This window comes from Trachemys scripta, chromosome 24 (genome assembly GCF_013100865.1).
Source record: "Trachemys scripta elegans isolate TJP31775 chromosome 24, CAS_Tse_1.0, whole genome shotgun sequence".
Lineage (NCBI taxonomy): Eukaryota > Metazoa > Chordata > Testudines > Emydidae > Trachemys > Trachemys scripta.
This window is the reverse complement of record NC_048321.1, coordinates 2,700,217-2,728,159: the sequence shown is the minus strand read 5'-3', so window position 1 is coordinate 2,728,159 and position 27,943 is coordinate 2,700,217. Positions and strand designations below refer to the sequence as shown.

At 59.1% G+C, this 27,943-nt stretch overlaps 1 protein-coding gene across 1 annotated transcript in view; it reads left to right on the top strand.

Moving 5' to 3' along the window:
* The window catches only part of ARHGAP33 (Rho GTPase activating protein 33), a gene marked incomplete in the record, with an annotated part of 52,543 nt that overhangs the window by 9,962 nt on the left and 14,638 nt on the right, over positions 1-27,943 (top strand). The window contains 14 exon segments of the mRNA XM_034756630.1: positions 3,372-3,456; positions 3,962-4,048; positions 4,448-4,585; positions 4,831-4,923; positions 5,373-5,495; positions 5,891-5,968; positions 10,354-10,420; positions 11,115-11,183; positions 20,920-21,069; positions 22,245-22,347; positions 22,820-22,964; positions 23,198-23,280; positions 23,683-23,790; positions 24,217-24,362. Coding sequence (XP_034612521.1) covers positions 3,372-3,456; positions 3,962-4,048; positions 4,448-4,585; positions 4,831-4,923; positions 5,373-5,495; positions 5,891-5,968; positions 10,354-10,420; positions 11,115-11,183; positions 20,920-21,069; positions 22,245-22,347; positions 22,820-22,964; positions 23,198-23,280; positions 23,683-23,790; positions 24,217-24,362 — 1,475 coding nt within the window.

The following is a 27,943-nucleotide window of genomic DNA, read 5'->3' as shown; positions in this document are numbered from 1 at the left end:
TCTGCTGGGGTCCCCGTGAGCTGGACGGTCGCTGATGGGAGGGCAGGGCTCAGATCTCAGGCTCCCCTCTCGGGGGCACGTGTCCCATGGGAGTCCAGCTAGAGAAACAGACAATTAAAGGAACAATAGAAATGACAGCATCCTCTAATACCTGGGCTGAGATATAGCTCCAGGGGAAGGATGGGGCTATGTCTGGGTGCCAGGGGGTCCGAGGGGCTCAGGTATAGCGAGGGGCCGTGTCCGTGTCTGGGTGCTGGAAGGCTTGGGGGTCTGGGATATGGCGGGAGGGAGGGTATGTCTTGATGCTAGGGGTCCCAGGGCTGGGATATAGCCTGTGGGGAGGATGGGCTGTGTCTGGGTGTGAGGGAGTCCAGGGTGTTGGGGTATAGCGAGGGGACGGGGATGTCTTGGTGCCATTAAAGCTGGGATATTGGGCGGGGGAGGCGTGTCTAGGTGCTGGGGGTCCCAGGGCTGGGATATAGAGGGGCGCGTGTCTGGGTGCTGGGGGTTCCAGGGCTGGGATATAGAGGGGTGTGTGTTTAGGTGCTGGGGGTCCCAGGGCTGGGATATAGAGGGGGGTGTCTGGGTGCTGGCGGGGTCCCAGGGCTGGGATATAGAAGGGGGCAGGGGAGACACTGGGCTCTGTCTTGCTGTTGGGTAGATGGCTGTTACCTGATTAGGGTGCTTGGGGTATTCTGGGGGTGCTGTATGCTGGGTGGTTGGAGTTTGGGATATAGCAACAGAATAGTGTTTTGTCTGCGGTCGGGGTCCCCGGTTGGGGAACTGCAGAGGGGGGATGGGTTCTGTGGGGGGTTGGGGGTCCCTGGTTGGGGTACAGCAGAAGGGAAATAGGTTCTGGGGGCTTGGGGTACAGCCAAGGGGGGATGGGTTCTGTGGGGGGTTGGAGGTCCCTGGTTGTCTATAGCAGAGGGTTGGGGTACCCAGTGCTGTGTGAGTATCAGGGTGTCAGGTTACTCTGTGCTACTTGGCTTACCATGTGGGGTTGGGTACCTCATGGTGAGTAGGATACCATGGGGTGTTGGTACCCCATGTTATCTGGGTATAGCGGTGTTGGGGTACCCTGCGGGTGGGTACCTTGTGCTGTCTGGGGTAAAGCAGTGTTGGGGACACCGTGCTGTGTGTGGTATCATGGGGGGTGGGTACCCCATGCTGTGTGGAGTACCATAGGGTGGGTACCCCATGCTGTGTGCTATACTATGGGGGTAGGTACCCCGTGCTGTCTGGAGTACAGCAGTGCTTGGGTATCCCATGCTGTGTGGGGTACCATGGGGGTGGGTACCCGGTGCTGTGCGGGGTACAGCAGTATTGGGGTATCCCATGCTGTGTGGGGTACCATGGGGGTGGGTACCCAGTGCTGTGTGGGGTACAGCAGTGTTGGGGTATCCTGTGCTGTGTCGGGTACCATCGAAGTACAAACATAAGAATGGCCAGGCTGGGGCAGCCCCATGTCCGGTGCCTGGCAGGGGCCTGGGCCAGGGGAACAGAGCAGGGCCAGGAGCATCCAGCCCCTGGCTGCCAGTCAGCGGCTCAGGGACAGCGTGTGCTGGCCCCTCCTCCAAGAACTTAGCTCGTTCTTTGAACCCTGTTACACTTTTGGCCACCACCACATCCTCTGGCGGTGAGTTCCCCAGGCTGGCTGTGCGCTGAGTCCATCCTTCTGTTTGTCTGAAACCTGCTGTCTGGTAATTTCCCTGGATGCCCTTGGCCCGTGTTAGATGAAGGGGTAAATAACACCCCCCAGTCACTCCCTCCACCCCAGCCAGGCTTTTAGAGCCCCCTGGCCTACCCCCTCAATCCCTCTTTTCCAAGCTGAACAGTCCCAGGCCTTTGACTCTCTCCTTGTCCCCTGTTCCCTTTCCTGCACCTCGCCCAGGTCTCTGCTCGGTGCTGGGTCTGGGTCTGGGTCTGCAGGCAGGCAGTGTCCCCGGGGTAGTGTCCCCAGGCGGTGTCTGTCATGGAGTCACCGGGCGATGCTCTGGAACTACTCCCTATGAAGCCAGTCAGGACTCTGGGGGAGTCTCCTCTCTCTGAGCAGACTGTCTCCAGGGCAAGAAGCTTCGACCTTCTCGGAGCATTCAGCATCCCCTTCCTCCCCGTGCGCTTCCCGCAGCGAGTCCGCCTGGGCGGGGCTCCTGGGGAAGCCAGCGGGCCCTGCACCCCACCTCTTGCAGTCAGCAGTGACTCGCAGCCAGCCAGTAAAACAGGTTTATTATTCGTGTAGAACAGAACTTGTTAGCACAGAAATCAGTGACTTTCAGCCAAATCCATTTTGGGAGTCTTGGGCCAGATGCCCTGGATTCCCCCTCTTCCAGCCCCCCAAGTACACTCCCAGCTTCCAGCGACCCGACCTCAGACACCCCCGTTGCTCCTCCTTGTCTTTGTCTCGCTTCCGGGCCGAAGAGTCACCTGGTTGCATCCCCCTCCTGGTCTCAGGTTAGGAAGGGCACCGGTCATAGAAGGCAGCTGGAGCAGCTTCACCTGCCCAGAGGTTCTCAGCTAAAGTCATACACCCCTATTCCCACCACCGAGGTATTGGTGCAGCACACAAGGAAACTGAGGCACACACAGTATTCATGCAAAACAGTAAAACTCACATTGGCTCACATAGAACATAACAAGGGAAAATTCCCACTTGGAGGCGAGGTCCCCGGGCGGTGTCCGGGCCAGGTGCACCCGGGGTTCATACAGTGCCGGCGTTACAAGATTTTCTGTCAGATGATCTGTCCCTGTCCCAAGGGCTTGTGGTGCTGAGGCGTTTTCGCCTGCCGCTGCGCGGTGCGGGGATGTAGCAGAGAATGGCCCATGCGGATGCCTGGCTCTTGCTCAATCAAATGGGATTATTTAGAGTTGGATACCACAGCATGTTGGGGTAATCTGTGCTTTGAGGGGTACCATGAGGGGCTGGGGGTACCCAGTGCTGTGTGGGGTACAGCAGGGGTGGGATACAGTGGGTTGCTGAGTGAGGCACACTGGGGTACAGTGGGGACAGTGGGGGTGGAGTGTTGTGTGGGGTACAGCAGAGGTGGGATGCAGTATGGGGTGCAGCAGGTTGGGGAACAGTGGCGTGCTGTGTGGGGTACAGTGGGGACAGCGGGGGTGGGGTACAGTGGGTTGCTCTCTGGGACACACTGGGGGACAGTGGGGACAGCAGAGGTGTGGTGCTTTGTGGGATACAGCAGGGGTGGGGTGCTGTGTGGGGTACTGTGTGGGGCACACTGGGGGCCAGTGGGGTGAGTTACAGTGGGGTGTTGTATGGGGTGCACCAGGGGTGTGGGGTTTTGTGGGGTACAGCAGGGGTGGAGTGCTGTGTGGGGCGCACTGGGGTTCAGTGGGGTGTCCTTTCCCCCCAGGCTGTCCATCACCCGAGCCCATTTCCCCAAGCTGGCTGATTGCGCCCACTTCCACTATGAGGCCGTGGACTTTGGACACATCCAGGTGAGCGACCGCCGTGCCTCGCCCGGGGAGCCCCAGTCCCAGATGCCTGGGTCCCCCCCCCCGGGATCCCCCCTCCTGTACCCCCCCCGCCGCCCATAGAGCCCTCTTCCCAGACTCCCGGGTCCCATCTGGGAAATCCTCTTCCCAGGTGCTTTCTGGGTGAGGATGGCTGATCACCCGGATGCCTGGGTCCAATTTGGGGGGCTTTTCTGATTGCCTGGGTCCCATGCACAGGGACAGGTGGGGGTCATCTCCCAGACAGCTGGGTCCTTGGGGAGGTGGGTGCGTCTCGTGGCTGCGGGGCTCCTGCTGGAGCAGGAACTGGGGAGGGCTGGCCAGACATTGGGTCCCAATGGGGATCAGATGCGGGTTTGGGGACTTGAACTCCCGGACACTTGGGTTCTCTCCTGGGGTGAGAGACGACATTCAGGGGATCTGGGCTGAGCCTGCACCAAGTGTTGCCTGGGTCCCACAGGGGCACTTCTCACTCGCTGTGTGCCCACAGCTCCTGCTGGCCTCCGAGCAAGGGGAGGGGCTGCCCAGTACCCTGGGGGACAGGGAGCTACTCTTCATCGTCCAGGTCACCTGCCGGGTGAGTGCCCCCCCCCCCCCAACCCTCCCTTCCCAATCTTCCCCAGGGCCCCCCTTCCTGGACCCCCCATTCCCGACTCAGGTCCCTCCTCTCCAGCTTGGGGTCCCCTCTGCCATGCCAACTACTGTGGGGGAGAGGGGACCCCTGAACCCCCAGACCTGCCCCCTCCCCTTTCCCCTGCAGTCCTCCCTAGGTCCATCCTCTTGTGCCCCACAGTGGTACCCTCACACTGTGCCACTGCTCCCCACTTTCCTTCTTTAGACCCCCCCCAGATCCACCCCCCTCTCTGTCCTCAGCTGCCCCAGCACCTCCCAGCCCCACCTCACCAGTGTATCCCCCACCCCCCGAGCACCGACATCCCTCTCCCGCTGACATCCCGCTTTGCCTCCTGGCCCCCAGGGGAAGACATGGCCTGTTCACCGCAGCTACGAGGAGTTCTGCAGGCTGGACGGGCACTTGCACTGCTGCATCTTCGACCGCCGCTTCTCCCAGCTGCCCGAGCTGCCACCGCCCTGCCAGGCCCGGGGACAGGCTGAGGTGAGTCATGGGGGGCGCTGGGCAGAGCTTGTGGGAGATGCTGTGCGGCTGTTCCCGGGCTGCCCCACCCCAGAGGTGGCTGCATTTCAGTGCCAGGCAAGCCGTCCCCTGACAGAATTATGTGCAGCTGTTCCCCAGCTGCCCCGCCCCAGAGATGGCTGAATCTCAGCACCAGGCGAGCCGTCACTGTGGGGCAGACATGAGGGGAGTGGTTGCTAGGCCCTGATTCTGCTCCTGTCTCTCAGATGCTGGCCCCTGTCCTGCGGCAGTACCTGGAGAAGCTCTCGGCCATTGTGGACAGCAACATTAACTGCGGGCCTGTCCTCACCTGGATGGAGGTGAGATGGGGTGTTGGGTGGGGGGGAGAAACGGTAGGGGCTGTTCAGCACGGGCCCCTTTCCCCCCATCCCCCGTCAGACCCATGGGCCCATCCCACCCAACATCTGCCCCCACACCAGCCCCGGCCCTATCCAGGCCGGTAACCCCACAGACCCCCATCAGACCCATGGCCCATCCCCCCAGGCATTCCCACCCCCCAATCAGACCCATGAGCCCGTCCAGCCCTGCACCTGTCCCCCCATCAGACCCACAGCCCCTCCCACCCTCCCCCCTGCCAATCAGACTTACAGTCCCCCAGCCCTGTATCCCTCCCATCAGACCTATAGCCCATCCAGCCCAGTATCCACCCCACCCCTGATCACCTATAGCCCCCTCCCCCAGATCAGATCCACGCCCCATCCAGGCTGCCCCTTGCCACGTACTCACTCTTGCACCTCCTCTGTTGCAGATCGATAATCATGGCAACCGGCTGCTGGTGAACGAGGAGGCCTCGATCAACGTTCCGGCCATTGCGGCCGCCCACGTCATCAAGCGCTACACGGCCCAGGCCCCTGACGAGCTGTCCTTCGAGGTGGGGTGTGGGGGGGCCCCAGAGCCCCCTCCCCCTCCGGCTGGGGCACTGTCCTGGGGAAGCCACAGCCCCAGAGCCCCCTCTCCCCAGATGGGGCACTGTCCTGGGGAAGCTCACATTCCCAGAGCCCCCCTCCCCAGATGGGACACTGTCCTGGGGAAGCTCAGTCCCAGAGCCCCCTCTCCCCAGATGGGACACTGTCCTGGGGAAGCTCACAGCACCGGAGCCCTTTTCCCTGACCCAGCTGGGGCACTGCCTGGGGAAGCTCACATCCCCAGAGCCCCTTCCTGTCCAGCTGTGGCACTGCCCTGGGGAATCTCACAGCCCCAGAGCCCCCTCTGGGGCACTGCTCTGTGGGGCTGGGGGCCCCCTGACTGTCTCTCTGCTCAGCGCAGGTTGGGGACATTGTGTCGGTAATCGACATGCCCCCCAAGGAGGAGGTCAGCTGGTGGCGAGGAAAGCACGGCTTCCAGGTGAGTGTGGAGGTTGGGGAGGGTCTGCAGGGGGGGCTCCTCACTGGGCATTGCACCCCCACGCTCGGGTCACTGAGGGGGCTCCATGGGAGAGCCGGAGGCATGGGGGGGTGGGAATGCAGGGTGGGGGGCAGCTCGGGGTGTGTGGGGTCACAGCTCCGGCTGAGCTGCCCCCCCCCTGCGCCCTGGGTTCTGGGCAGTGTCCAGTCCCTGGTCCTGGCACTGGGTCTCCCCAGCACGTACCCCATGGCTGACTTTCCCCACCACGGCAGTGAGTCCCCATGGCCCAGCTGCCTGGCACCGGCTGTCTTGGAACAGGGGCAGGCCTCCCTGGGGAGTCACAGAATCATAGAATATCAGGGTTGGAAGGATCTCAGAAGGTCATCTAGTCCAACCCCCTGCTCAAAGCAGGACCAATCTCCAACTAAATCATCCCAGCCAGGGCTTCATCAAGCCTGACCTTAAAAACCTCTAAGGAAGGTGATTCCACCACCTCCCTAGGTAACCCATTCCAGTGCTTCACCACCCTCCTTGTGAAAAAGTTTTTCCTAATATCCAACGTAAACCTCCCCCACTGCAACTTAAGACCATTACTTCTTGTTCTGTCATCTGTTACCACTGAAAACTGTCTAGATCCATCCTCTTTGGAACCCCCTTTCAGGTAGTTGAAAGTAGCTGTCAAATCCCCCCTCATTCTTCTCTTCTGCAGACTAAACAATCCCAGTTCCCTCAGCCTCTCCTCATAAATCATGTGCTCCAGCCCCCTAAGCATTTTTGTTGCCCTCCGCTGAACTCTTTCCAATTTTTCCACATCCTTCTTGTAGTGTGGGGCCCAAAACTGGACACAGTACTCCAGATGAGGCCTCGTTTAGAGGGGAATGATCATGTCCCTCAATCTGCTGGCAATGCCCCTACTTATACAGCCCAAAATGCCGTTAGCCTTCTTGGCAACAAGGGGACACTGTTGACTCATATCCAGCTTCTCGTCCACTTTAACCTCTAGGTCCTTTTCTGCAGAACTGCTTCCTAGCCATTCGGTCCCTAGTCTGTAACAGTGCATGGGATTCTTCCATCCTAAGTGCAGGACTCTGCACTTGTCCTTGTTGAACCTCATCAGGTTTCTTTTGGCCCAATCCTCTAATTTGTCTAGGGGTCTCTGTACCCTAGCCCTACTCTCCAGCATATCTACCACTCCTCCCAGTTTAGTGTCATCTGCAAACTTGCTGAGGGTGCAATCCATGCCATCCGCCAGATCATTAATGAAGATATTGAACAAAACCGGCCCCAGGACCGACCCTTGGGGCACTCCGCTTGATACCGGCTGCCAACTAGACATGGAGCCATTGATCACTACCTGTTGAGCCCTATGATCTAGCCAGCTTTCTATCCACCTTACAGTCCATTCATCCAGCCCATACTTCTTTAACTTGCCGGCAAGAATACTGTGGGAGACCGTATCGAAAGCTTTGCTAAAGTTAAGGAATAACACGTCACGTGGGATTAACCATTGCTCACAACTGCCCGGGTGGACACTTGCCATCTGCACTGCAGGTGCCTGGACCCAAGGAGGCGAACCCACTTAGCAAGGGAATGAAGCTAAACCGAATTCAGGCTGCTTCAGTTTGGGAGGAAGAACTGAATGCGGTTTAACTAGGGCTTGTTCTACACTGAAAACTGATCCCGGCACAGCTACCTCAGTCTGGGGTGTCAGATCTCCCCACCCCAGGGCCAGAGCAGTGTAGACACAGCTGTGTCGACAGAGGAGGGCTCCCATCGGCGTGCCGTGCTGGGTGTGTATGTATGCGCGCACTTGCAGAAGAGCCTCTATTGGCGTAGGCTGCATCTACACTGGGAGCTCTGCTGGCAGAGGATCTGTCATAGCCATTGATACACAGGAACGGGCATCCAGATTTGCGGGTGGTGGGTTAATTTGGATTCAGTGTTGATGGGTTAATTTGGATTTGCTGCTGTTGGGTTAATCAGGATTCGCAGTTAAAGTGGTTTAGGAAAGGAAATCTGGATTCACTGGTGATGGGTTAATTCATTGTTAAAGTGGATTAGAAAAGGAAATCCAGATTTGCTGTTGGTGAGGTAATATACATTCACTCTAGTTGGGTTAATCCAGATTCACTGTTGGTGGGTCAATCCACATTTGCCAGGAAAATGAATTAGGAAAGAAAGCCAGATTCACTGGTGGTGGGTTAATCCAGATTTGGTGTTAAAGTGGATTAATTAAATGGTGGTGTGGACGTTGTGATGGAGTCACAGGCCTGATGCACCAGACCTGCTCTGTATGCAGCCAGCCAGGCCTCTTGGGTGGCGTGACTCCCCTCAGGGCACGCTGTCCAGGGCAAGGAGCTGTGGCCTTCCTGGTCTGACCTCGGAGCATCCAGCAACCCTGTTCACACCATACACTTCCCCTTGGTGGGTCCAGCTGGACGGGACCCCTGAGGAAACCAGAGAGCCCTGCATCCCCACTCTGCAGCCAGCGGGTAACACAGAAGGTTTATTAGTCGACAGGAACACAGTGTAGAACAGAGCTTGTTAGCACAGAAATCAGTGACTGTCAGCAAAGTCTATTTTGGGGGGGTCCCTTGGCTGGATTTCCTGGACTCCCTCCTCTCTGAGTCCCCCACAGCCGACTGCCCAGCTGCCAGCGACCCGAGCTCCTGGTCTTTATCTCGCTTCCCGGGCAAAGTATCACCTGGTGGCATCCCCCTCCTGGGTCTAAAGTTACAAAGGGCACTGGCCATAACATATGTGCAGGCAGCTGGAGCCACATCACCTGCTCCGAGGGTCTCAGCAAAAGTCACACACCCTTATTTCCACCTCCTAGGCATTGGTGCAATACACAGGGAAACTGAGGCACACACACTATTCATGCAAAACAGTAAGACTCACATAGGCTCATGTACAACATAACCAGGAGGAAAACCCCATTTAGTCACAATGTTCTTCCGAATGGGAGTGGGCAGCATCTGGGTGAGTGTCACTCCCTTTGGAAGTGGATTAGGAAGACCGCTGCCATTGGGAAGCTAAGCATCCACCCAGGGGTTTAATTCAGTTTAAGGAACGCACCTTGAGTTCACTCCTTTGGCTGCTCTGGATTCAGCCCTGGGGTCCATCGTGTCACATGGACAGATCCCCAGGCCATCCAGGAGGCGGGGCAGGAATTCACCACACAGGACGGGGGAGTGTCTCTCTCAGGGTTGCCTAGGGGGATCCCCCTGTAACAAAGCGGCCTTTGATGGGACACTACTGAGAGTATCAATTCAGGACAAACTGCTTAGAGCAGGGCAGTTACAGCCCAAGGCTGGGTTTCCTTTGCTACTAAGGCACAGCAAACCAGCCCAACAGAGAGGACTTCGGTTTCACCCCACTGGCTAACCAGAAGTCATACAAGCAATTCCCTCAGACACTCCGGTTTCCCAGTATCACCACCAGCACCACTCCTTATGGGGATGATTGGTTATGAAAACCAACACCCCAGTAAAAGAAAAAAGGTTCTCCCGATCCCAAAGGCCCAAGCCCCAGACCCAGGTCAATATACCAGTCAGATTTTACCCACAAATCACGTTGTTGCCAATCCTTTAGAATCTAAAATCTAAAGGTTTATTCATAAAAAGAAAGAAATATAGATGAGAGTTAAAACTGGTTAAATGGAATCGATTACATACAGTAATGGCAAAGTTCTTGGTTCAGGCTTGTAGCAGTGATGGAATAAACTGCTGGCGTAAGTTAAGTCTCTGGAGTACAGCCACAGCTTGGATGGGTCATTCAGTCCTTTGTTCAGAGCTTCAGTTTGTAGCAAAGTTCCTCCAGAGGTAAGAAGCAGGATTGAAGACAAAATGGAGACGATGCAGCTGCCTTTTATAGTCTCTTGCCATGTGGCCTGTGCTTCCTTTGTTTTAAACACAAGCTGCCCAGCACATGGCTTGGAAGCCTTCGAGTCCTCTCCATAGGCAAGTCCCTGCCTGCCTTGCTGAGTCATAAGGTGTATCTGCCTTCTCTCAATGGGTCAGTTGTGTAACTGATGGTCCTTAATGGGCCATCAAGCAGGCTAGGCAGTGCTGATGCCAAACTGTCTGGGGTGTCACCCAGAAGCATAGCACAAGTTTGAAATACAGACAGTATAGAGCCAATACTTATAACTTTAAATACAAAAATGATACATGCATACTGATAGCATAATCATATCCAGCACATCATAACCATTCCATAGACACCTTACTTGACCTCCTCCGTACAAGATTTGGTAGCACTATAGGCCCTTGGTTGCAACAATGATCTATACGGTCACCGTTCATGTCAATAAGGTCACACCCCCATGTTCAGCTATTGGGGGTGGGGCAGTGGATCCTGACCCCATCTGTCTATCTCGCCAGGTCGGTTTCTTCCCCAGCGAGTGTGTTGAGCTCTTCCCGGACCGCCTGGCGCCAGAGCTCAAAGCAGGTGATGCCTGGGCCCCGCAGCTGGGGTACTGCTCCCCCACAAAGAGGGGCCCTGGGGACTTGGGGGGGGGGTAGGGATCAGGGTGTTTAGGGGAAGACAGGGTGAGGGGCACAGGAGTATGGGGGATATGGGGAAGGTGTGCTGGGGGCAGGGACTTGGGAGGAAATAGGGTGTTGGGGTAAGGGAGGGTGGGGTAAGGGGTGCTGGGTTGTGGGGGTAAAGGGGGTGGGGTGTAGGGGTAGGGCAAGGAGTGTGGGGGTACGGAGGGGACAGAGTAGGGGTATGGCAGGGGCGGTGGGGTGTGGGGGTATGGAGGGGATGGGGTGCAGGGATGTGGTAAGGGGGTGTTGGGGTACGGAGGGGACGGTGTGGGGTTATGGAGGGGATGGGATATAGGGGCAAGGCAGGGGACACTGGGGTGTCGGTACGGCATGGATGGGGTGCAGGGGTTGGGTAAGGGGGTGTTGGGAGGTGGGAGCATCCTTTCCCCCCAGCTGGGGTCTCCCCTGGGACTCCGGGGTCTCTCTGGCACTGTGCAGCATGTCTTGGGCTCTGGTGCTCAGCAGGGCCAGCCCATGTCTGCTCCATGGAGAGGTGACCCAGGGTGACCCTGTGCTGGGGCGGGGGAGGGGAGAGGCGGAGCTCTGTCTCCACCATCCCAATCCCATTTCTTCCCCTCTGTTACCCCCAACAGACACAGACGGGACGGGCGCCAGCATCCCTGGGGTCCTCACACCTCAGGGGCCCCTCTCCCCCACATTGGGTAAGTACAGTACAGCTGGTACAGGGGTCCTAAATAAGGGAGGCAGGGGGAAACACTACAATATCATTCTGACCCCAGAGCTGGCTGCATCCCAGCGCTGGGTGAGCTATCCCCATGTGACATTATATACAGCTGTTCCCACCTGCCCCGCCCCAGAGATGGCTGTGTCCCAGCACAGAGTGAGCCATCCCCATGTGGTGTTATGTGTGGTTGTTCCTGTTCACCTACCCCAGAGGTGGCTGCGTCCCAGTGCTAGGCGAATTGTCCCCGTGTGGATTTATGTGCGTCTGTTCCCGACTGCTCTGCCCCAGAGGCGGCTGTGTCCCAACACTGGCCGAGCTGTACCTGTGTAGTGATGTGTACGGCTTTTGCTAGCTGCGCCACCCGAGGTGGCCGTATCCCAGCACCAGGAGAACGGTCCCCGTGAGGTGTTATGTGCACCTGTTTCCGGATGCCCGGTATCAGAGGGGTAGCCATGTTAGTCTGGATCTGTAAAAAGCAGCAAAGAGTCCTGTGGCACCTTATAGATTAACAGAAGTATTGGAGCATAAGCTTTCGTGGGTGAATACCCACTTCACCAGACGCACGTGGTGGAAATTTCCAGAGGCAGGTATAAATATGCAGGCAAGAATCAGTCTAGAGATGCCCCAACCCAGAGGTGGCTGTGTCCCGGCACCAAGCAAGCTGTCCCCATGCGGTGTTATGTGCGGCTGTTCTCAACTGCCCTGCCCCAGAGGTGGCTGTGTCCCAGTACCAAATGAGTCGTCCCCGTGTGTTGTTACATGCATCAGTTCCATTCTGCCCTGCCCCAGTGTTGGCTGTATCCCACCACCAGGACAGCTGTCGCCAGCAATTTGAGCTCTGGTCAAGTGAAAAATTCTTTGTGTGGCTGTTCCCGGCTGCCCCACCCGAGAGGTGGCTGTGTTCCTGGGCCAGGAGAACTGTCCCTGTAAGGCGTAATGTGTGGCTGTTCCCGGCTGCCCCATCCAAGAGGTGGCTGTGTCCTAGGGCCTGGAGAACTATCCCTTTAAGGCGTTATGTGTGGCTGTTCCCAGCTGCCCTGCCCCAGAGGTGGCTCCGTCACTGTGCCGGGCGAGCTCTCCCCTTGTGGTGTTATGTGCAGATCTTCGCAGCTGCCCCACCCCGTAGGTGGCTGCGTCCCAGTGCCAGACGAGCTGTCCCCATGTGGTGGCATGTGATGCTGTTCCCGGCTGGCCCATCCCAGAGATGTCTGCATATGAATGCTGGACGAGCTGTCCCCATGTGGTGGCTGTCACGGACTCACAGGTCGTGCCCATTCTTGGCCCTGTACGGTCTCTGGGGGGAACCCCCTTCAATGTGACAGCCCTTCTCGGGGGTGCACTCTCTCTCGGGGGTTAAGCCCTTCCGCCGCCTGGAATCGCACCTCTCTGAGCCTTAGCACATTTGTCCCTCGCCGTGGGCCCCCTCAGGGAGGCCACTTGCTCTGGACCACCAGGGCCTCCAGTCCCAGAGGGAATAATGCCACCCTGCTCACTAGACCAGAGCGACTCTCAGCCAGCGTAAAACAGGAGGGTTTATTGAGCGTCTGAACACAGCACAGGAAACTCAGGGCCCTTAGGCCTGGCCTCGCTCAGCACAGTACATCTAAGGCCTGGTCTACACTGGGGGGGGGGGGGAGGGGTATGTCGATGTATGATACGCAACTTCAGCTGAAGTCGGCCTCCCTTATTCCGACTTACCTCCCGTCCTCACAACGCGGGATCGACGGCTGCGTCTCCCCTGTTGACTCTGCTACCGCTGCTCGCTCCAGTGGAGTTCCGGAGTCGACGGGGAGCGCGTTCGGGGATCAATATATCGCGTCTTAGTGAGAGGCGATATATTGATCCCCGATAAATCGATCGCTACCCGCCGATACGGCGGGTAGTCTGGACATACCCTAAGTCTCCCCTGCATCCAGGTGGGCTCTGCCTGCTCTCTCCTCCCACCCCAGAGATCCCCTGCTTCCAGCTGGGCATCTGATATCACCTGCCCCCAAGCCCTGCCTCTGTCCTTTGTATTTTGTTCAGGTAAACAGGGTTGCCTGGGCCTCCTCTCCTCTCAGCCTCTCCTCTCAGCCCTCCATTGTACCCCTCTGGCTGGAACCGGCTGGTCAGCTCACCAGGGTTCTCTCTCTGCAGGCCATTGTCTCCCACTGGCCAGAACCAGCTATGGCATCTGAGCTAGGCCTCCTGGTCACCATATCACCAGTCGCTGGCGTATCCATTCTCCTGGTCATTGGCCGGGGTCCCAAGTTCCATCGCTGGTCCTCTGTAACATCAAACTCCCTCTCCCATCACCTCATTAAACCAGTAACACCCAGGGAAACTGAGTCCCACCCCCTCTGCATGCAAACCATTGAAAAAAACATGACAAAGTGGGGGATTTTCACATCTCTTCCCCCCTTCAAGTCTGAACTTAGCCAGTGATCTGGGGAAGTTCAGGGCCCCCACCCCGTGATAAAGCATCGGCTATAACATTGGCACTCCCCCTCACATGGACCACCTCCATGTCATAACCCTGGAGGAGCAGGCTCCATCTCAGCAGCTAGGCATTAGCCCCTTTCATTTGGTGCAGCCACGTCAGGGGCGAATGGTCAGTGTACACAGTGAAGCGCCGCCCAAATAGATATGGCTGCAGTTTTTTAAGTGCCCACTCCACGGCCAGGCATTCCTTCTCTATGGCCACACAGTGCTGCTCCCGGGGCAGCAACTTCTTGCTCAAGTACACAATGGGGTGTCTCTCCCCTTAGTATTAGTTTGCATCAGCACCGCACCCAGCCCCATGTCTGAGGCATTGGTGAACACCAGGAAGAGTTTGTTAAAATCCAGTTATACCAGCACTGGGCTTTGGATGAATGCCCCCTTTAGCGCATAGAGAGCCCTCTGGCACTGCTCGGTCCAGACCACCTTGTCTGGCTTTGCCTTCCTACAAAGTTCTGTGAGGGGAGCTGCGAGGGAGCTAAAGTGGGGCACAAACCTCCGGTAGTACCCCCATCATCCCAATGAAAGCCTGTACCTGCTTCTTAGTCTGGGGAGTGAGCCAATCCTGGATTGCCTCCACTTTGGCCGGCTCCAGCTTCAGGTGGCCGCTCCCCACCTTGTGGCCTAGATATGACACCCCTGCCATCCCCACCTTGCACTTTCCAGCTTTTATGGTCAGTCTGGCATCCTGGAGGCCTCTTCACTTGGGACACGTGTTCTTCCCAGGTCTGACTAAAGACACAGATGCCGTCAATATATGCTAGAGCAGGGTTAGGCAACCTATGGCACGCGAGCTGATTTTCAGTGGCACTCACACTGCCCGCGTCCTGGCCACTGGTCCAGGGGGATTCTGCATTTTAATTTAATTTTAAATGAAGCTTCTTAAACATTTTAAAAACCTTATTTACTTTACATACAACAATAGTTTAGTTATATATTATAGACTTATAGAAAGAAACCTTCTAAAAACATTAACATGTATTACTGGCACGGGAAACCTTAAATCAAGCGTTTCCCGGAAGGTCAGTACATACTCCATCACTGATTCTCCATTGAGGGAAACCTTCCCCACTCACTCGTCCCTCATCAAGTCCAGGGGTCCCCTCACTCTCCTCACATACAGCAACTCAAACAGGGAAAACTCTTTGGATTCCTGGGGCACTTCCCTGTATGCGAACAGCAGGTGGGGTAAATACTTGACCCAGTCCCGTGGGTGATGGTCCATTAATGTTTTCAGCATCATTTTTAGGGCCCCATTAAACCGCTCCACCAGCCCGTTGGACTGAGGGTGGTACACCGAGGCCCAGGTGTGCTGGACCCCACACTTCTCCCACAAGCACTGGAGCAGAGTCGACATGAAGTTAGACCCCTGGTCTGTAAGGAACTCCTTGGGGAACCCCACTCTGCTGATAATGGTCAGCAGTGCATCTGCCACGGTGTCTGCCTAGATAGAGGACAAGGCCACCGCCTCGGGGTAGCACAAAGCGAAATCCAACACCACCAGAATGTATTTCTTCCCCGACTGGGTCACCCTGCTGAGGGGCCCTGCTATGTCCATGGCCACCTTCTGAAAAGGCTCCTCTATGATGGGCAAAGGTCTCAGAGGTGCTTTCCCCGCCCTCTGACAGGAGTCACAGGACCTACAATCCTGTTGGACTGCGTCAAAAACGCCAGGCCAGTGAAAGTTCTGCAGCAGCCTCTGCCTGGTGTGCTGTACTCCCTGATGCCCTGAAAGGAGAATCATAGAATATCAGGGTTGGAAGGTGTCAAGGCTATATCCCCACTTTGAACTTTAGGGTACAAATGTAGGGGCCTGCATGAAAACTTCTAAGCTTAACTACCAGCTTAGCTCTGGTTCCGCTGCCACCATTTCAATGGATTCCCTCCCTGGGAAGCCTTGAAAAACCTTCAGCAATTCCCTGGTGAATACAGATCCAAACCCCTTGGATCTTAAAACAAGGAGAAATCAATCAGGTTCTTAAAAAGAAGGCTTTTAATTAAAGAAAAAGGTAAAAATCATCTCTGTAAAATCAGTATGGAAATTAACCTTACAGGGTAATCAAACTTAAAGAGCTCAGAGGACTCCCCTCTAGTCTCAGGTTCAAAGTACAGCAAACAAAGATAAACACTCTAGTAAAAGGTACATTTACAAGTTGAGAAAACAAAGGAAAACTAACATGCCTTGCCTGGCTATTTACTTACAAGTTTGAAATAGGAGAGACTTGTTTAGAAAGATGTGGAGAACCTGGATTGATGTCTGGTCCCTCTCAGTCCGGAGAGCGAACACACTCCCAAACAAAGAACACAAACAAAAGCCTTCCTTTCCCCCGCCCCTCCAAGATTTGAAAGTATCTTGTCCCCTTATTGGTCCTTTAGGTCAGATGCCAGCCAGGTTACCTGAGCTTCTTAACCCTTTACAGGGAAAAGGATTTTGGAGTCTCTGGCCAGGAGGGATTTTATAGTACTGTACACAGGACAGCTGTTACCCTTCCCTTTATAGTTATGACAGAAGGGATCTCAGGAGGTCATCTAGTCCAACCCCCTGCTCAAAGCAGGACCAATCTCCAACTAACTCATCCCAGCCAAGGCTTTGTCAAGTCTGACCTTAAAAACTTCTAATGAATATCATGGGCCAAGTACAACAGTCTGCGTCGGTACCTCTGGGGAACCACCAACTGCCTCCTGACTTTCCAAGGTTTAGTTTGCCCCAAACCAGCTCATTCCCAGTACAGGAATCCCTTCTCCCAGAGGAATATATCCTGGCAGTCCTCCCCTTGGGATCCTGCACTGCTGTGGCCAGCAAGGGCCCTCAGCTTCTCTAAGGAGGGATCCTCCTGCAGCTTTGGAATTCTTATGCAATGCAGGGTTGATGCTTGTTTCTCCAGACCTTGAATCTTTTCTTCCAATATGGAGACCAGCTTGCACTTTGTACAGACAAAGTCGCTTCTGTCCTGTGGAAGAAAGACAATCATGGCACATCCTGTGCAGGTCACAACAGCTGATCGCTCACAATCCATAGCACCTTCCTTCTAAGAGCTTCTTCAGCTGTTGCAGCAACTACTCAGAGGAGCCTGCAAGATGAAAGCCTCAGTGGGGCTCTCCCCAGGTGAGCTCCCAGTCAAACTCCCTCTGTTAGCCGCTCAGCTGTTCGCCGCTCAGCTGGTTCACAGCTGACTGCCTTTTAGGTGAGCATGCACCCCAGCCTCTTTGGATCCCTCCTTACCCACCATCTGCTGTCCACAAACTCATCTGCCAGTGCACCCAGACTGCGCAGATCTTTGGGCTTCCGGTCCACTAACCACACCTTAAGGTCTAGAGAGCAGATGTCATACAGCTGCTCCAACCCCACCAGGTTATACACATCCTCTGTGGTAGTGGCCCCTGTGCCCTTCCCCCACTTACTGAGATATTCCCTCAGCAGGTTAGTCACCTCCTTGTAGGTGATGCCTGAGATCTTGTGTACACCCCGGAATCGTTTCCTGTATGCCTCAGGGGTCAGTTCAGACTTCAACAGCAAAGCCTGTTTGAACAGGTCATAGTCCCCCGTCTCAATACCATCCATTTAGCTGAATGCCTCTATGGCCTTGGGACCCAGCAGGGGGGGTTAGACAGTGGAGCCTGTCTGCGGGGTCAATCTGGTTCAGATCCCAAGCCTTCTCAAAGGCTGTGAGGTAGGCATCAATATCCCCCGCCTCCTTAAACTGAGGTAGCAGTTTGGTATCTAGATTCCCCACAAAACTGGCATCTTGGGGCCGTTTCCCACTTACCCCCAGGCAGGCCCTCTTGGCCCATGTCACGGAGTTGGGGGAGACAAGACCCTGCACCCCCGCCATCCTGCGATTCACCGTGACTCTCAGCCAGCCAGTAAAACAGAAGGTTTATTTAGACGACAGGAACACAGTCCAAGACAGTCTTGCAGGTACAGACAACAGGACCCCCTCACTCAGGTCCATCTTGGTAGGCCAGGAGGTCTGACTGGCCTCGCCTCCATTTTCCCAACCAGCTCCAAATGGAAACTCTCCAGCCCCTCCTCTCCCTTTGTCTCTCTGTTCTCCAACACCTTCAGTTGGCACCTTTGCAGGGGAGGGGCTCAGGCTATCAGTTGCCGGGAGACAGGGTGTTGGCCATTCTCTGCGCAGACGCTTGCACACCCCTGCCCTCTAGGGCTCTGAAACAATCGCACACCCACCACCTAGATACTTAAGAAATGCATAGGGGAAACTGAGGCACCCACCCAGTATTTAGAGAAAACATTAAGAACATTCCCACTTCATCACAACCCGCCTCTCCTCCAACTCGTGCTGCTCCTCCAGCTCCAGCTCCTTCACTTTCAGCTCCAACTCCAGCTTCCGTAGCTCCTCCAGGGAGTCGGGTCTGATAGACTCCCAGCTGCTACACGAACTTCCCCCCACGGCTACTCCCCGGCTCTCTCGGCATCCCGGGAGCCCTGCGGGGTCTGGAGCCTGTTCCTCAGACTGGTCATTCTCTACAAGCTGAGCAATCAGCCACTCCTTAGTGAGTGTCCCCACACTCAGCCCTCTCTCCCTGCACAGACATGCCAGGTCCCTCTTACGGAGCTGGTTATAAACCATTTCCATGCTGGTTCCTTCAATTCCATCCTTTTATCGCTGGCAGCCACTCACTGAAAAGCGACTGTGCTCACAGCCAACCGTCTACAGGGTGCATCCACAAACCATCCTCTGCTACTAAATTGTCACAGACTCACAGGTCGTGCCCACTCTTGGCCCCCGTACAGTCCCTCGGGGAAACCCCCTTCAGTGTGACAGCCCTTCTCGGGGGTCCACTCTCTCTCGGGGGTTAAGCCCCTCTGCCTCCTGGAACCACACCTCTCTGAGCCTTCATGCCTCTCTCTCACCGTGGGCCCCCTCAGGGAGTCCACTAACTCTGGACCCCCAGAGCCTCTACTCCCAGAGGGAACAATGCCATCCTGTTCTCTAGACCGGAGTGACTCTCAGCCAGGGTTTATTGGGTGTCTGAATACAGCACAGGAAACTCTCAAGGCCCTCAGGCCTGGCCTCCCTCAGCACAGCACATCTAAGACTCCCCTGCATCCTGGTGGGCTCTGCCTGCTCTCTTCTCCCAGCCCAGAGACCCTGCACTTTCCAGCTGGGCATCTGATAGCACCTTCCCTTAGACCAGCCTCTGTCCAGGTAAACAGGGTCGCTTGGGCCTCCTCTCCTCTCAGCCGTCCTTTGTACCCCTCTGGCTGGAACTGGCTGGTCAGCTGACCAGGGTCCTCTCTTCACAGCCCACTGTCCTCCCTCTGGCCAGAACTGGCTGTGACTCCTAAGCTGGGCCTCCCAGTCACCAGTCGCTGGCATATCCATTCTCCAGGCCATTGGCAGGGGTCCCTAATTCCCTCACTGGTCCTGTGTAACAACAAACCCTCTCCCATAACCTCGTTAAACCAGTAACACCCAGGGAAACTGAGTCCCAACCCCTCTGCATGCAAACCATTGAAAAAACCATGAAAATCCCTCACTTTGTCACAGTGGTATGTGCACCTGTTCCCAGCTGCTCCACCCCAGAGGTGGCTGTGACCCACCCCTGAGCGAGCTGTGCCCTTGTAATGTTATGTGCGTCTCTTCCCCGCTGCCCCACCCCAGACATGGCTGCGTCCCAGTGCCAAGCTAGCTGTCCCTGTGTGGTGTAATATGCGGCTGTTCCCAGCTGCCCCACTCCAGAGGTGGCTGTGTCCCAGCAATGAGCGATATGTCCCCATGCAGTGTTATCTGCGGCTATAACCCGGCTGCCCTGCCCCTGAGGTGGCTTCATCCCAGCGCCGGGTGAGCTGTCCCTATGCGGTATGATATGTGGCTGTTCCCACCTGCCCTGCCCCAGAGATGGCTGTATCTCAGTATGGAGTGAGCCGTCCCCATGTGGTGTGTCTGTTTCTGTCCGCCCTATCCCAGAGATGGCTGCGTCCCAGTGCCAGGTGAACCGTCCCCGTGAGGAGTTATGTGCGGCTGTTCCTGGCTGCCCTGCCCCGGAGGTGACTGTGTCCCGGCACCGCGCAAGTTGTCCCCGTGTAGTGTTATGTGCGGCTGTTCACGGCTGTGCCACCCTAGAGGTGGCTGCGTACTGGAGCCAAGCGAGCTCTCCTGGTGTGGTTTTATGTGCGGCTCTTCCCAGCTGCCCCTCCCCAGACATGGCTGAGTCCCAGTGCTGCACGAGCTCTTCCCCTGCAGTATTATGTGCGGCTGTTCCCGGCTCTCCTGCCCCAGAGGTGACTGTGTCCCAGCACCAGGTGAACTGTCCCTGAGAGGTGTTACGTGTGGCTGTTACTGGCTGCCCCGCCCCAGAGGTGGCTGCATCCCAGCACCAGGCAAACTGTCCCTGTGAGGCGTTATGTGTGGCAGTTATCAGCTGCTCTGCCCCAGAGATGGCTGCATCCAAGCTCCGGGAGCGCTGTCCTCCTGCGGAGATATGTGCAACTGTTTTCCCCTTCCCCACCCTAGAGGTGGCTGTGCTCCAGCACCGAGTGAGCCGTCCCCATGTGGAGTTATGTGTGGCTCTTCCTCTCCACCCTACTGCAGAAGTGGCTGCAACCCAGTGCCAGGCGAACCCTCCCTGTGTTGGTTTATGTGTCGCTGTTCCCAGCTGCCCCACTACAGAGGTGGCTCCATCCCAGCGCCGAGCAATATGTCCCCATGCAGTGTTATATGCAGCTGTTCCCACCTGCCCCACCCCAGAGATGGCTGTGTCTCAGTACCAAGTGAGCTGTCCCTATGTGGCATTATGTGCTCCCGTTCCCGTCTGCCCTGATCCAGAGGTGTCTGGGTCCCAGCGCCAGGCGAGCTGTCCATATGTGGCATTATGTGCTCCCGTTCCCGTCTGGCCCAATCCAGAGGTGGCTGTGTCCCATTGCTGGGCGAGCAGTACCAATTTGGTGTTATGTGTGGTTGTCCCCAGCTGCTCCACCCCAGAGGTGACTGCGTCCGAGCGCTGGGTGAGCAGTTGTGCTGTTATGTGCGGCTATTCCCGGTTCTCCCGCCCCAGCGGTGGCTGCGTGCCAGCGCGGGGCGAGCTGTCCCTATGTGGTGTTATGTGTGGCTGTGTCCCAGCAATGAGCGATATGTCCCCGTGCAGTGTTATCTGTGGCTATAACCTGGCTGCCCCGCCCCTGAGGCGGCTTCATCCCAGTGCCGGGCGAGCTGTCCCCATGCAGTGTTATGTGCAGCTGTTCCTGGTTCATGACGGTCTGTGTCCCGCAGTGTGTAAGAAGCATGGGAAGCTCCTCGGTTTTCTTCGCACCTTCATGAAGTCACGGCCCAGCAAGCAGCGACTGAAGCAGCGCGGGATCTTGCGTGAGCGCGTCTTCGGCTGCGACCTGGGGGAGCACCTCCTGAACTCGGGGCACGACGGTGAGACCCCTGGTCTATAGGGCATTGTCTCCCATCCCCCGGGCTTGCACTTTGAGGCACTGCCTCCAATCCCCCCAGCCGGACCCCGTCTCCCAGCCTGGCGCTATGGGACACTGCCTCCTATCCTCCTGGCTGGACCCCATCCCCCAGCCTGGCGCTATGGGGCACTTCCTCCCATCCCCCATGGTCGTGCCCCATCCCCCAGCCTGGCGCTATAGGGCACTGCCTCCCATCCACCCCAGCCACACCCTGTCTCCCAGCCTAGCACTATGGGGCTCTGCCTCCCACCCCCCCGGCCGCACCCTGTCCTCCATCCGTGCCCCATCTCCTGGCCTGGCGCTATGGGTCACTGCCTCCTTTCCCCCTGGCCATGCCCCGTCCCCTGGCCTCGCCTCTGCTCCCATCCTGGCACTATGGGGCACTGCCTCCTATCCCCTCCAGCCACGCCCCCTGTCCCAGCCTGGCATTATGGGGCACTGCCTCCCATTCCCCCGGCTGTGCCCTGTCCCCAGGCCACGCCTCTTCTCCCATCCTGGCGCTATGGGGCACTGCCTTCCATTTCCCTGCTCTTGCCCCATCTCCCAGCCTGGCGCTATGGGGCACTGCCTCCTTTCCCCCTGGCCATGCCCCGTCCCCTGGCCTTGCTTCTTCTCCCATCTCCCATTTCGGTGCTATGGGGCACTGCTTCTGATCCCCCCATCCGTGCTCCGTCCTCTGGCCGTGCCCCCTCTCCCAACCCTGCGCTGTAGGGCACTGCCTCCCATCCTCCCCCAGCTGCACCCCATCCACCAGCCTGGCACTATGGGTCACTGCCTGCCATCCCCCTGGTCATTCCCCAACCCTGCCCTTGCCCTGTCTCCCAGCCTAGCGCTATGGGGCACTGCCTCCCCTGCTCCCGGCCGCGCCCCTTCCTCCAGCCTGGCGCTGCCTCCCATCCCCCGGCTGCACCCTGTACCCTGGCTGCGTCCATCTCCCAGCCTGCCGCTATGGGGCACTGACTCCCATCCCCACCCCTCCGGCCATGCCCCGTCCTTTGGCCGCACCCCGTCTCCTGGCCTGGCGCTATGGGACACTGCCTCCCATCCCCCCAGCCGTGCTCCCCCCCGGCCTGGCGTTGGAGGTCTTGGTGCTGCCATCTGTTCCCGTGCCCCACGCTTATCCTGTGCCTTGTGCAGTTCCCCAGGTCCTGCGCTGCTGCTCAGAGTTCATTGAGAAGCATGGCATGGTGGACGGGATCTATCGCCTCTCGGGTGTCGCCTCCAACATCCAGAAGCTGCGGTGAGGCCTGGGGATGGGGAGCTGGGGGTGCATAGTGGGGTGGGCACAGGGGAGTGGCAGGCAGCGGGGGGGATTTGGGCACAGGAGAGGCGCAGGATTTGGCGATAGGCAGGGAAGTGTGGGGGGGTGCAGGGCACTGTGTGGGGTGGTACCAGACTGGCCCCCAGGGTTAGGGGATAAGGCGAAGGGGCAGGGCAAGGGAAGAAGGGTGCAGGGGTGGGGGCAGGGTGTGGGGGCAGGGCACGGAAGGCAGGGCGGCAGGGTTGGGGGGCAGAGTGTAGGGCACGGGGGTAGGGTTGGGGGCAGAGTGCAGGGCGCAGGGGGCATGGCACAGGAGAGCAGGATTAGAGGGCAGGGTTGGTTGCCTGGGTTAGGGGGCAGGGGGCGGGGGGCAGAGTGTAGGGAGCAGGGTTGGGTGGCTGGGTTAGGGGGCAGGGCTGGCCCGGCCATACCCGCTTTCCCCTTTCCCCAGGCACGAGTTCGACAGCGAGCGGGTGCCAGAGCTGGGCCGGGCGACCTACCTGCAGGACATCCACTGCGTGAGCTCCCTGTGCAAGCTCTACTTCCGTGAGCTGCCCAACCCGCTGCTCACCTACCAGCTCTACCACAAGTTCGCGGTGAGCCCTGGGCTGCCCCCGCCTGCCCCCCAACTCCCGCGTTCCCTCCCGCCCCCGCATCCCCCACGTTCTCCCCTGCATTAACGCCCAACCCCCCAACCTGCTGCTCACCTACCAGCTCTACCACAAGTTTGCGGTGAGCCCCTGCCTACCCCCCAACCTCCTGCCTCCACATCCCCCCGCCCCCACATTAACAACCGAGCCCCCCTGATGGCAGCCCATTTGCCCTGCAGGAAGCTGTGGCGGTGCCCGGCGAGGAGGAGCGCCTGGTGCGGGTGCATGACGTCATTCAGCAGCTGCCACCGCCCCACTACAGGTACCTGCCTCGCAGGGCCAGAGGGGGGGTTGGTGCCCCGCAGAGCCGTGGGTGACAGCTGAGGGGGTTGGGGTGGTGGGTGACGCCCGGCGGGGTCAGGGCCCCACAGGGTCATGGGCGACAGCTGGTGGGGGCATTGGTGACAGTGGAGGGGTTGGGATGGTGGGTGACGCCCGGGGTGGTCAGGGCCCCACGGGGCCATGGGTGACAGCTGGGGGGGTGCATGGGTGACAGCTGAGGGGAAGGTCAGGGCTCCTTGGGTGACGATTGGGTGGTGGTTGAGGGCTGGGGGATCCCAAGGGGTGTGGATAACAGTTGGAGGGGTCAGAGCCCTGTGGGATTGTGGGTAATTGGAGGGCAGGCTGGGGCCGGATCCCCCTCACCAGCTGCCGCCCCCCTCAGGACCCTGGAGTTCCTACTGCGGCACCTGGCGCGGGTGGCCACACACAGCCCAGAAACCAGCATGCACGTCAAGAACCTGGCCATCGTATGGGCCCCCAACCTGCTCCGGTAAGTGCCGCCCAGCCCCCTCTGGCTCCCCTCCGGCCCCCCTGCCATCCCCCCACACCGACTACCATCCCCCCAACCTGCTCTGGTAAGTACCCCTCATCCCCCTCTGGCTTCCCTCCGACCCCCTGCCATCCCCCCACACCCTCTCCGCCCTCCCTGCGAGTCCCCTGCACTGGCTACCACCCCCCAACCTGCTCCGGGAAGTGCCTCCGACCCGTCTCTGGCTCCCCTCTTGCTCCCTCCTGCCCCCCTGCCAGTCCCCCACCTACAATCCCCCCAACCTGCTCCACTTAGTTCCTCCCACCGGCCCCCACATGCTGGCTCCAATCCCTCCAGCCTGCTCCGGTGAGTGCACCCCTGCCAGCCCCCCCCGCACCGGTTCCAATCCCCCAGCCTGCTCCGCTGAGCGCCCCTCTGCCCCCCCAGGTCGCTGGAGCTGGAGGCTGTGGGGCTGAGCGGGGCGGAGGCCTTCCACGAGGTGCGGGTCCAGTCCGTGGTGGTCGAGTTCCTCCTCAACCACGTCCAGGTGCTGTTCAGCAACAAGTTCACCTCCATCGGCAAGGACAGCGCAGGTGGGTGTGCAAGGGGTCATGGGGGGTACCTGGGGCCATGTGGGGCAGTGTGGGGGGCGGCATGGAGAGGCAGTGTGGGGTGGACAACATGGAGAGGACAGCCTGGTGGGGGCAGCATGGGGAAGGGGACTGCACAGTACAGGCTGGGAGGGCAGCGCTGGGAGACAGCGTGGGGTGGCGCTGGGGGTAGCACAGCACAGCCTGGGGGGGAGGTTCAGCCCAAAGGGGCAGCATGGGCATTGGGGAGGTGGAGGGCATGCAGGGGGGGAGCAAGGTGCTCAGTGGTGGGGGGCATACAGAGACTGGCTGGCTGCTGAGCTGGGGGGTGGGGGCAGGCTCTGCCCTAGAGGAGGCTGGGATCTTTGTCTGCTGCCTTGTTTGTGATGCTGTGCTGCTGGGCACCCCCCCACTCGGACCTGGCCCCCAGCAGCGGGGTTGGGGTGGGGCCGGGGGCTGCTGCTCCGAGGGTGGGGACCTGCCCCCAGTGGCATTGGGCAGGGTGCGTGAGGGGGGATGGCCAGCAGCAGGATTTGGGGGGGTGGTCTCCTTGCCTCACCCCATCCCCCCAGATCCAGCTTCATGCCCTCTTGCTGTCTTGTGGCCTTGGGGGTCTGGCAGGGAGGGGCTCGGGGGGGATGGGGGCAGCAAGGGATGAAGGGAGACACATGAGGGATTCTGAGGGGTAGGGGTGGGGGGAGCTGGGGAAGGTTGGCAACAGTAGGGTTTTGAGGGGTGGAGGGGCATTGGGGAGGCTGGGAACAGTGGGGTTTGGGGGTGATGGGGCAGTTTGGGGGGGTGAGGGGCACTGGGGGAGGCTGGGTGCAGTGGGGTTTATTGGAATGGGGGCAGTTTGGGGGCAGTGGGTTTGGGGGGACAGTTTGGGGGCAGTAGGGTTTGAGGTCCCCGCAACAAGTCCACCTGGGGACCCTCACCCCCCCCCAAAGGGCCCTGCACCCCCACTCTGCAGTCACCGGGACTCAGCCAGTGTGTGACACAGGAGGTTTATTCGTCATGGGAAAGGGCGTAGGACAGATCTTGTTAGCACAGAAATCAGGAACTTTCAACAGAGTCCATCTGGAGGGGTGGGGGAGGTCCAGAGCCCTCGGCTCGGTCCCCTTCTTCCCCCCAGTCCCAAACCAGGAGACTGACCCTTTCAGCTGCCCGTTGCCTCTCCTCTTTCCTTTGTCTCTTTCCTGGGCCAGCTGGTCCCCTGGTCTCTGGTCTGCACCAGCACCTCGGGCTGGTTCTTGCAGAGGAGGGGGCCTGGCCATGAGTGTGGGCCGTTCTCTGCAGCCCACCAGCAGTCACACCTGCCCTCTAGGGGTCTCTGCAAGGATCACCCCCCTTATCCCATCACCTAGATACTTGAGTAACACAGGGGAAACTGAGACACACCACAGTTTTCAGAGAAAACATTAAGAACATTCCCACTTCGTCACACTGGGGAAGGCTGGAGGCAGTGGGGTTTAGAGGGGTGGGGGGCAATGGGGCACTGGGAGAAGTTTTGGGGCAGTGTGGCATGGGGAGCTAGTGGGGCAGCCAGTGCCGGGCCCCCCCACCCCGTGCTTTGCTCCCTGTGTAGCAAGCTGGTCTGTTCTCAGCAGCTACCCCCCAGTCTCTGGCCTGGGGCTGGACCCCCCTCCCCTGCTGCATGTCAGGATCCCAGGCCCAGGGAGAGAGGGCCCTGCTCTGGGCATGGGGGTGCCCCTGGGCTCTGGTGTGCTGCCCCCCCGGCCACCCTCTAACCCTGTTCTCTCTCCAGCCCCCCAGCCGGCGCCCCGGAAGCTGGCCTGGCCCCCCAAGACTGGCCGGCTGCTCACCCTGCCCGAAGCCCTGAGCAAGGCCCAGAGGGAGCCGGAGACGCAGCAAGACGGGGTGGGGGGTGCTCCGGAGGCACAGGGGGACTGAGGGGGTGGGGGGGTCATTCACCCCCCCCGATCAGATTCATGGACCCATGCACACCCTCTATCACGCCCCCTCCCTGCTGCCCACGGGCCCCTTTACCACGGTATCCCGCCCCCTCCCTGCCGTCCACGGGCCCCTCTACCCCGGTATCCCGACCCCTCCCTGCCACCCGCAGGCCCCTCTACATGGGCTGTGGGGTACCATGGCTCCGTGACCCCCACCCCCGCTCTGGTGCAGTCAGCTGCACCCCCAGAGAAGCATTGATCCCAGACACTGCGGTGGGGAGGTGCCCATGGCAGGGGGTTCTGGCGGCCCAGGTTGCTGGCTGTGGAGCAGGAGCAGGGTGGCACGGCTCTCCCTGCGCGGGGCCCTGTGGGCTCTCAGGGCTGGGACAGGGTTAGTGCCCACCAGGGTAGGGAGGCTCAGGCCCTGCGTTTAACCAGCTCCTGTTGAGAACAAGAGAACATTAAATGTCCAGCTGGCAACTCCCCGCATTGGTGATTCATGGTGCCTGGCGCCCAGCGGCTCGCCCCGGGGAGACAACTGGCTGGGGGCGGGGATAGGGGGCTGACATTGACTGGGCCTGGTGGTGGGGGGACACTGAGCCCAGCAGGGGTGGGGGTGGGGGGTTGCTGAAGTGGGGGGCTGCCAAGGCAGACTGGGGAGGCAGGTGCTAGGGGGCATTGAGACAGGCTGGGGAGGGGGGTGCTGAGGGGGGTGGGGGCCAAGGCATGCTGGGGGGCAGCAAGGTAGGCTAGGGAAATGGGATGCTGAAGTGGGGGGGCACCGAGACAGGCTGGGGAGGCAGGTGCTTGGGGGCATTGAGACAGGCTGGGGAGGGGGGTGCTGGAGGTGCTGGGGAGGGGGGTGCTGAGGTGGGGGGGTGCCCAGACAGGCTGGGGAGGAGGGTGCTGAGGCAGGTGAGGGCCTGAGGTGGGAGGTGCTGGGGGGCACCGCGGAAGGCTAGGGGGTGCCAAGGCAGGCTAGGAAAGGGGGTGCTGAGGTGGGGAGGTGCTGAGACAGGCTGGGGAGTGGGGTTCTGGGGATGCCCAGGCAGGCTGAGAGGCGCCGAAACAGGCTAGCCCTGTGGTGGGAGGGAGGGGTGGACAATCCTGCAACCGAATGCAGTGGGGTGTGGAACTTGGGGGGGGGGGGATTGTAGAGGGGGGCCGGGGCGGCGGGGGGCCGGGGGCCAAGCCCAGGCCCACGGGGGGCGGCAGGGGGGGGGGGCAACTCCCCCACCCACACACACACACACACCCCGGGGAAGCTGCCTTCTGTGCCTGACCAGCTGGGACCTGCGAAGCCCTGAGCCCAGCGCCCGGCCATGCTGAGGGGGCTGGGTCCTGCATTGGCACCTGGTTGCCCACCCCTCACCCAGGTAACAACTGCCAGTGCCCAGCTGCGCTGCTGCTTCTCTGCTGGGTCGAGCCTCTCCCCTGGGCTCACAGTGCCATCGCTGGTTTCTATGGTGAGATCCCTGCAGCCTGCCAGCATGTTAAATCCTGTCCTGCTGCTGGCACTAGGGGGCACCATAGCGCTTGGGGCTGAGTAGGGGGCACTGTATTGCAGGGAGAGGAGCAGGGGGCACTGTGCTGGGGGGAGCGGGGTGGGGGCTCAGCAGGGGTGCCGTGCTGGGGGGAGCGGGGGGGGGCTCAGCAGGAGGCGCTGTGCTG